The sequence below is a fragment of the Oncorhynchus nerka genome, unplaced genomic scaffold (genome assembly GCF_034236695.1).
Source record: "Oncorhynchus nerka isolate Pitt River unplaced genomic scaffold, Oner_Uvic_2.0 unplaced_scaffold_6614, whole genome shotgun sequence".
In the NCBI taxonomy this organism is placed as follows: domain Eukaryota; kingdom Metazoa; phylum Chordata; class Actinopteri; order Salmoniformes; family Salmonidae; genus Oncorhynchus; species Oncorhynchus nerka.
Genome location: NW_027034701.1, coordinates 1 through 8,628, shown reverse-complemented (window position 1 = coordinate 8,628; position 8,628 = coordinate 1). Strand labels below are relative to the sequence as shown.

The 8,628-nt window shown below is 41.5% G+C and overlaps 1 protein-coding gene across 1 annotated transcript; it reads right to left on the bottom strand.

The window, feature by feature from the left end:
* Positions 1-1,441: 1,441 nt before the first annotated feature.
* LOC115118289 (E3 ubiquitin-protein ligase Midline-1-like) lies at positions 1,442-4,178 on the bottom strand. Its single transcript, XM_065014023.1, has 5 exons — positions 4,131-4,178; positions 3,432-3,742; positions 3,128-3,301; positions 2,891-2,937; positions 1,442-2,312 (listed from the first exon to the last, which is right to left on the bottom strand). The coding sequence occupies exons 1-5, from the start codon at positions 4,176-4,178 to the stop codon at positions 1,759-1,761; spliced, it is 1,134 nt and encodes a 377-aa protein (XP_064870095.1). The 3' UTR covers positions 1,442-1,758.
* Positions 4,179-8,628: the final 4,450 nt, after the last annotated feature.

Here is an 8,628-nt window from a genome sequence, read left to right as displayed (position 1 = left end):
TGAGGTAACATAACCAGTACTGACTGATGGGAGATAACAACAGTCTAACATAGAAATGGAGGAAGTAATCAGAGAGGGGATGAAGTCCAGGTGTGTCTGATGATGAGGAACAGGTGAGTAATGAAGGTTGCCAGGTGTGAGTAATGAAAGTTGCCAGGTTTGTGTAATTATGAGGAGCAGGTGTGAGTAATGAAGGTTGCCAGGTGTGTGTAATGATGAGGAGCAGGTGTGAGTAATGAAGGTTGCCAGGTGTGTGTAATGATGAGGAGCAGGTGTGAGTAATGAAGGTTGCCAGGTGTGAGTAATGATGAGGAGCAGGTGTGAGTAATGAAGGTTGCCAGGTTTGTGTAATTATGAGGAGCAGGTGTGAGTAATGAAGGTTGCCAGGTGTGTGTAATGATGAGGAGCAGGTGTGAGTAATGAAGGTTGCCAGGTGTGAGTAATGATGAGGAGCAGGTGTGAGTAATGAAGGTGTCCAAGATGGTGAGGAGACCGGAGACGTTGAGAGTAGATGTGACATAAAGCTTCTTCAACTGAATAAGATCCATTTCTATGTTCTGAACACAACCCCTGTTACTGTACTGTCATATTGATCAATATTAAAACATTTCCACCTCTCTTCTTCCATATATTACTGTACTGTCATATTGTGATCAATATTAAAACATTTCCACCTCTCTTCTTCCATCTATTACTGTACTGTCATATTGTGAACAATATTAAAACATTTCCACCTCTCTTCTTCCATCTATTACTGTACTGCCATATTCTGATCAATATTAAAACATTTCCACCTCTCTTCTTCCATCTATTACTGTACTGCCATATTGTGATCAATATTAAAACATTTCCACCTCTCTTCTTCCATCTATTACTGTACTGTCATATTGTGATCAGTATTAAAACATTTCCACCTCTCTTCTTCCATCTATTACTGTACTGCCATATTGTGATCAATATTAAAACATTTCCACCTCTCTTCTTCCATCTATTACTGTACTGTCATATTGTGATCAGTATTAAAACATTTCCACCTCTCTTCTTCCATCTATTACTGTACTGCCATATTGTGATCAATATTAAAACATTTCCACCTCTCTTCTTCCATCTGGTTGATTAACTTTATTATATTATATTTATTTATTACATTCACATCTGTCACATGTACATTTCATTCAGTTGAATTGAGTTTATACACAAACAAGAATGTTGTGCCAAGAATTTGACAAATAAACATTGTACCATATTTACAAACACCAAGAAGAACCAATAACAACATGATCAATGATTTCTAAATGAAACCAGTTTCTACAACACAGTGTGGTGATTCATTCTATTAATGAAACCAGTTTCTACAACACAGTGTGGTGATTCATTCTATTAATGAAACCAGTTTCTACAACACAGTGTGGTGATTCATTCTATTAATGAAACCAGTGATTCATTCTATTAATGAAACCAGTTTCTACAACACAGTGTGGTGATTCATTCTATTAATGAAACCAGTTTCTACAACACAGTGTGGTGATTCATTCTACTAATGAAACCAGTTTCTACAACACAGTGTGGTGATTCATTCTATTAATGAAACCAGTTTCTACAACACAGTGTGGTGATTCAATCTATTAATGACTATTAACATAAGTGGTGTAAAATCATGAATATTTAGCTGTAATAATAACATTTTAACTCATGACCAGAGAGATATGCTACATTGTTGCTCCAGTGTGTCTTACTGAACATGATTAGAGTGAAACATCATGTTGTGTTTGACACAGGGACCACCTGACAAAGAGACGCTGAGGCGCCCCGACCCCAAAGATGAAACCCTGGATAGAGGGGCTCAGTGAATGTGGAGGTGAATGTGATCAGGTGGGTCAGTATGTCAGAGGAGGCTCTATAGAAGGACAGAGTGCCGGCTGGCCAGTCCAGATACACTCCTACTCTGTGGGAGCTGGAGGAGGGGACGTCTATGGTAGTGAGTTTATTATTGTGCCAGGCAGTGTAACTGTTGTCAGAGCAGAACAGACTCCAGGACTTGTCATTGTATCCAATACAACAGTCATTACCCCATCCTCTCCTGCTGATTCCTTTATATGTCACTCCTATATCAGCCCCTCCACTCCACTCTACCTCCCAGTAACAGCGCCCAGTCAGACCCTCTCTACACAGCACCTGTCTATAGTCCTCAAATCTCTCTGGGTGATCAGGATACGGCTGCTCCTCTCTCCTACATGTCACCTTTCTGTTCCCCTCAGACAGAGAGAGGAGTCTGTTTACTGTGTTTGGGTCCAGTGTGAGATCACAGACATCTGATGGATGAAACAAGACACAATATTAGAAATCATCATCATTCACATTAGAATGTTAACTCACTTTTCACTAATTCATTTAATGTAGATGTTTCTAGGTATCAAAAGGAGAAGTTAAGGTAACTTGAGACTTGTTGAATGATCATATGTTATACTGTATGGTAATATAAAAACACACTTATTCCCATTAATCACACACACACACACACACACACACACACACACACACACACACACACACACACACACACACACACACACACACACACACACACACACACACACACACACACACACACACACACACACACACACACACACACACTTGTATTTATCATGAACACAAACACACATTTCTTATGTAACACGAATGCGCCACACACACACACACACACACACACACACACACACAGTCAAAGCAACTCTTTGTAAACGTTGGTGTCCCTGATTTCTGCTTCTGTAGAACTACAGCTGATATTTAATATGACCAAATAAGTAATGATGGTGGTATTTGACTTTGACTTAACTTGAATTAAGACTTATTCTTAGTCATATTCTTCACATCAGTCAACACTCACATTTTCTAAGCCGATGTTTCATTCTGTTCTCTCCACCATGTTCCACACTGTAGCGGTAAGCAGAAGAACAGACAGTCATTGAGGGATACACCTGAACTCACACACACACGCACACACACTGGACACAAACACACAGTAACGAATAATTTGTCCAAGTGGTGGTAAGAATATTTGTCTTAACTAGCCTGACAAGTCAAACATGTCTGATATGAACATTGACATAAACCCTCTACATACTTGAGTTTCTCCAGTCTGCAGTGTGGATCCTCCAGTCTAGCAGAGAGCAGTCTGACTCCTGAGTCTCCTGGGTGATTGTAGCTCAGATCCAGCTCTCTCAGGTGTGAGGGGTTTGAACTGAGAGCTGAGACCAGAGAAGCACAGCCTTCCTCTGTGACTAGACAGCCTGACAGCCTGTAAAGAGTCAAATCATATTAAAATCAGACTGATATTCTTTGGGTGTGAAAATAGTGGCAGTACATTTTTCTCCATATTTTTTTTTTTAACGTTTTCAGAACAGTTATCCAACTACAGGAATACTGACCTCAGAGTCTCCAGTTTACAGTGGGGATTCCCCAGTCCATCAGAGAGCAGCTTCACTCCTGAATCCTTCAGGTCATTGTTACTCAGATCCAGCTCTCTCAGGTGTGAGGGGTTTGAACTGAGAGCTGAGACCAGAGGAGCACAGCCTTCCTCTGTGACTCCACAGCCTGCCAGCCTGCAAAGATTCAAATCACACTTGTCATGACGTTGACCTGTTAGGGGAGATTGATGACCCCCATAAATACCTGTCCCCTTCTTCCTCTCTACTCTACCGATGTGACTATTGAAAATCCCTTTGTTAACACAGAGAGTCTGGGAACATCAAAAGGTGGGAAATGGAACAGTGGCCCCGCCCATGTGAACAGACATTGGTTTTAAACTATGAAACACGGCCCTCTCTCCCAACCCTATATAAGCCCCTTTACGAAAATGTTACTTTCTGTTCCGAGGACGTTAGGGCGACGGTCCTACGTTAAAAGGGCTCAGATAATAACCTAATGAAATTAGCATCGAATTTCAACGTGAAGATGACGGTCAACATGCCGAAAGGATGAATTTCGACTATACCAGTCAGAATATAGCATGAGCTTAAAGTATGGCAACTTTGTATGAACTTTGAACTCTTATTCACTAAAGAAGTGCTACCCTCTCCGCCCGCTAAACGTGTGCTAGGAGAGGACGGACAGAGTATCCATTTTACCACGCTGAAGTTCACCACTAGGCATTCTTCAGAGGACCAGAGATCCATGCTGGACCACCCGGCCTTCCATCTATGAACAACCGATCAACGCGTAGCTCAGAGTAAATATTTATTGCATTTTCCTTTTTCAAATGGGCATTTAGAATGCATAAGATACTGCATTTACGATAGCATAGCATTTTACGGCCCGATAGAGACACAAAACCTTTTTGCTCCTCAGTCTTCCCGCTCTTTCACTCAAAACAATCCCCTTTCTTTGTGTAACCAGCCATCATTTCGGTTCCGTCCGCTAGGTCGTTTTCCTTTATGACATCATTCGTAATCAATGTATGATCCATTCTGTGTGATTATTTAGGTATAATATTAATTACAGAGAAATTATTTTATAGAATAGCATGTTATATCACTTAATCCGGCAGAGCCAAAGACACGACACACTGATATACTTTGGTGGTGAAAGTAGAGTGGCAGTATATTTTTTCAACATATTCAGATATCATTGTCCTGAAAACCGGCCATATCTATTCATAAAGTCATGTATCATTATTAGAAATGACTAATTATCATATTATTACTTGTAGAGAGAAAAATGTATCGTACAAATATTATAGTAGACTGACCAGACCAGTTTAAAAAGCAGCGTCAGTCAGAAGACAGACAGTGAGGTATCAGATTTAAATTGTATTGAGTACACAGTGTTCACTCAAAATGACACAACAACTATTTTCCAGTTGAACAATGTTTACTAAACTGTATTACCACAATACATGGTTACCATGACACTCAGGCCAGGTCCATCAACACTGACACTCCCAGGTGTACTAATAACAGAGTGATATCACCGTAGTAACAGAAATATAGGGGGATTTAAAACATGAACTTAACACACATTCCAAACAACATCTATTTTGACAGTGAAGCTAATATTGTAACTGAAAGCACTTTGTGTATCCAGTCCCCCATTTAAAGACGTCAAAGTAGACCAATTCTAGTAAAGATTTTGTATTTGTTCCCAAACTCATTGGTTGCATTTGCAGTTTGTTTTTGGTTATAATTAATACAAATCATAAATCAATCATGAAAAATTCTGAGTGACAAAGTTACAGAGGCTACAACAACACATGCTAACCTCTCACCATTACCAATAGCAGAGGCTACAACAAAACATGCTAACCTCTCACCATTACCAATAACAGAGGCTACAACAAAACATGCTAACCTCTCACCATTACCAATAACAGAGGCTACAACAAAACATGCTAACCTCTCACCATTACCAATAACAGAGGCTACAACAAAACATGTTAACCTCTCACCATTACCAACAACAGAGACTACAACAACACATGCTAACCTCTCACCATTACCACTAACAGAGGGGGTCTGATCTTTGTGCCTCTGTAACTTTCTCATGCATCATTATTTACAATTAATTTATGATTATTCATAATCATAGTAGCATCCACATTAATGTAGAAGTGTTCAGAAATATCTTCTATTCTTACTGACCATACAAGTGAAGTGACTCCAAAATGACAGGACATTATTAACCAATCAGTTTCTATTAGGAAAAATATAATCTAAAACACAACCAAGACAAACTGCAAATTAATTCAACAAGTTAGTAGAATCACAAGCTTGATGTAATCACTGCAGGCTTGGAATATGGGACCAAACACTAAACGTATGACTACTTTAATAAACTATAAGTGAATTTGTCCAAATAATTAAGACTTGGGAGAACTACATATAGAAACAGGTCAGGGACAAAGTTGTGGAGATGTCCAGATCAGGGTTGGGTTACAAAAAAATATCTGAAACTTTGAAAATCCCACAGAGCACCATTAAATCCATTTTTAAAAAATGGAAAGAATATGGCACCACAACAAACCTGCCAAGAGAAGGCCGCCCACCAAAACTCACGGACCAGGCAAGGAGGGCATTAATCAGAGGGACAAAGATAACCCTGAAGGAGCTGCAAAGCTCCACAGCGGAGATTGGAGTATCTGTCCATAGGACCACTTTAAGCCATACACTTTCACCAAAAGGCATGTGGGAGACTCCCCAAAATGATGGAAGAAGGTACTCTGGTCAGATGAGACTAAAATTCAGCTTTTTGGTCATCAAGGAAAATGCTATGTTTGGCGCAAACCCGACACTTCCCATCACCCTGAGAACACCATCCCCACAGTGAAGCATGGTGGTGGCAGCATCATGCTGTGGGGATGTTTTTCATCGGGAGGGACTGGGAAACTGGTTAGAATAGAAGGAATGAGGGATGGCGCTAAATACAGGGAAATTCTTGAGGGAAACCTGTTTCAGTCTTCCAGAGATTTAGAGACTGCTAAAGCAACACACGAGTGGTTTAAGGGGAAAAATGTAAATGTCTTGGAATGGTCAAGTCAAAGCATAGACCTCAATCCAATTCAGAATCTGTGGTATGACTTACAGATTGCTGTACACCAGCGGAACCCATCCATCTTGAAGGAGCTGTATCAGTTTTGCCTTGAAAATTGTAAAAAATCCCAGTGTCTAGATGTGCCAAGCTTATAGAGACATATCCCAAGAGACTTGCAGCTGTAATTGCTGCAAAAGGTGGATCTACAAAGTATTGACTTTGGGGGTTGTCTATTTTTTTTTTTTTACATAAATATGTACAGTGGGGCAAAAAAGTATTTAGTCAGCCACCAATTGTGCAAGTTCTCCCACCTAAAAAGATGAGAGAGGCCTGTAATTTTCATCATAGGTACACTTCAACTATGACAGACAAAATGAGAGAAAGAAATCCAGAAAATCACATTGTAGGATTTTTAATGAATTTATTTGCAAATGATGTTGGAAAATAAGTATTTAGTCACCTACAAACAAGCAAGATTTCTGGCTCTCACAGACCTGTAACTTCTTCTTTAAGAGGCTCCTCTGTTCTCCACTCATTACCTGTAATTAATGGCACCTGTTTGAACTTGTTATCAGTATAAAAGACACCTGTCCACAACCTCAAACTCACACTCCAAACTCCACTATGGCCAAGACCAAAGACCAAAATTGTATGCCTGCACCAGGCTGGGAAGACTGAATCTGCAATAGGTAAGCAGCTTGGTTTGAAGAAATCAACTGTGGGAGCAATTATTAGGAAATGGAAGACATACAAGACCACTGATAATCTCCCTCGATCTGGGGTTCCACGCAAGATCTCACCCCGTGGGGTCAAAATGATCACAAGAACGGTGAGCAAAAATCCCAGAACCACACGGGGGGACCTAGTGAATGACCTGCAGAGAGCTGGGACCAAAGTAACAAAGCCTACCATCAGTAACACACTACGCTGCCAGGGACTCAAATCCTGCAGTGCCAGACGTGTCCCCCTGCTTAAGCCAGTACATGTCCAGGCCCGTCTGAAGTTTGCTAGAGAGCATTTGAATGATCCAGAAGAAGATTGGGAGAATGTCATATGGTCAGATCAAACCAAAATATAACTTTTTGGTAAAAACTCAACTCGTCGTGTTTGGAGGACAAAGATTGCTGAGTTGCATTCAAAGAACACCATACCTACTGTGAAGCATGGGGGTGGAAACATCATGCTTTGGGGCTGTTTTTCTGCAAAGGGACCAGGACGACTGATCCGTGTAAAGGAAATAATGAATGGGGCCGGGGCCTCCCGGGTGGCGCAGTGGTTAAGGGCGCTGTACTGCAGCACCAGCTGTGCCATCAGAGTCCCTGGGTTCGCGCCCAGGCTCTGTCGTAACCGGCTGCGACTGGGAGGTCCGTGGGGCGACGCACAATTGGCCTAGCGTCGTCCGGGTTAGGGAGGGCTTGGTCGGTAGGGATGTCCTTGTCTCATCGCGCACCAGCGACTCCTGTGGTGGGCCAGGCGCAGTGCACGCTAACCAAGGTTGCCAGGTGCACGGTGTACCCTCCGACACATCGGTGCGGCTGGCTTCCGGGTTGGATGCTCGCTGTGTTAAGAAGCAGTACGGCTGGTTGGGTATCGGAGGACGCATGACTTTCAACCTTCATCTCTCCCGAGCCCGTACGGGAGTTGTAACGATGAGACAAGATAGTAGCTACTACAACAATTGGACACCACGAAATTGGGGAGAAAAAGGGGTAAAAAAAGAAAAAAAAAAGAATGAATGAATGGGGCCATGTATCGTGAGATTTTGAGTGAAAACCTCCTTCCATCAGCAAGGGCATTGAAGATGAAACGTAGCTGGGTCTTTCAGCATGACAATGATCCCAAACACAAGGTCCTGGAGTGGCCTAGCCAGCTCTCCAGATCTCAACCCCATAGAAAATCTTTGGAGGGAGTTGAAAGTCCGTGTTGCCCAGCAACAGACCCAAAACATCACTGCTTTAGATGAAAGAATGGGCCAAAATACCAGCCAGAGTGTGTGAAAACCTTGTGAAGACTTACAGAAAACGTTTGACCTCTGTCATTTCCAACAAAGGGTATATAACAAAGTATTGAGATAATCTCAAATCCAAAATGCTGGAGCAT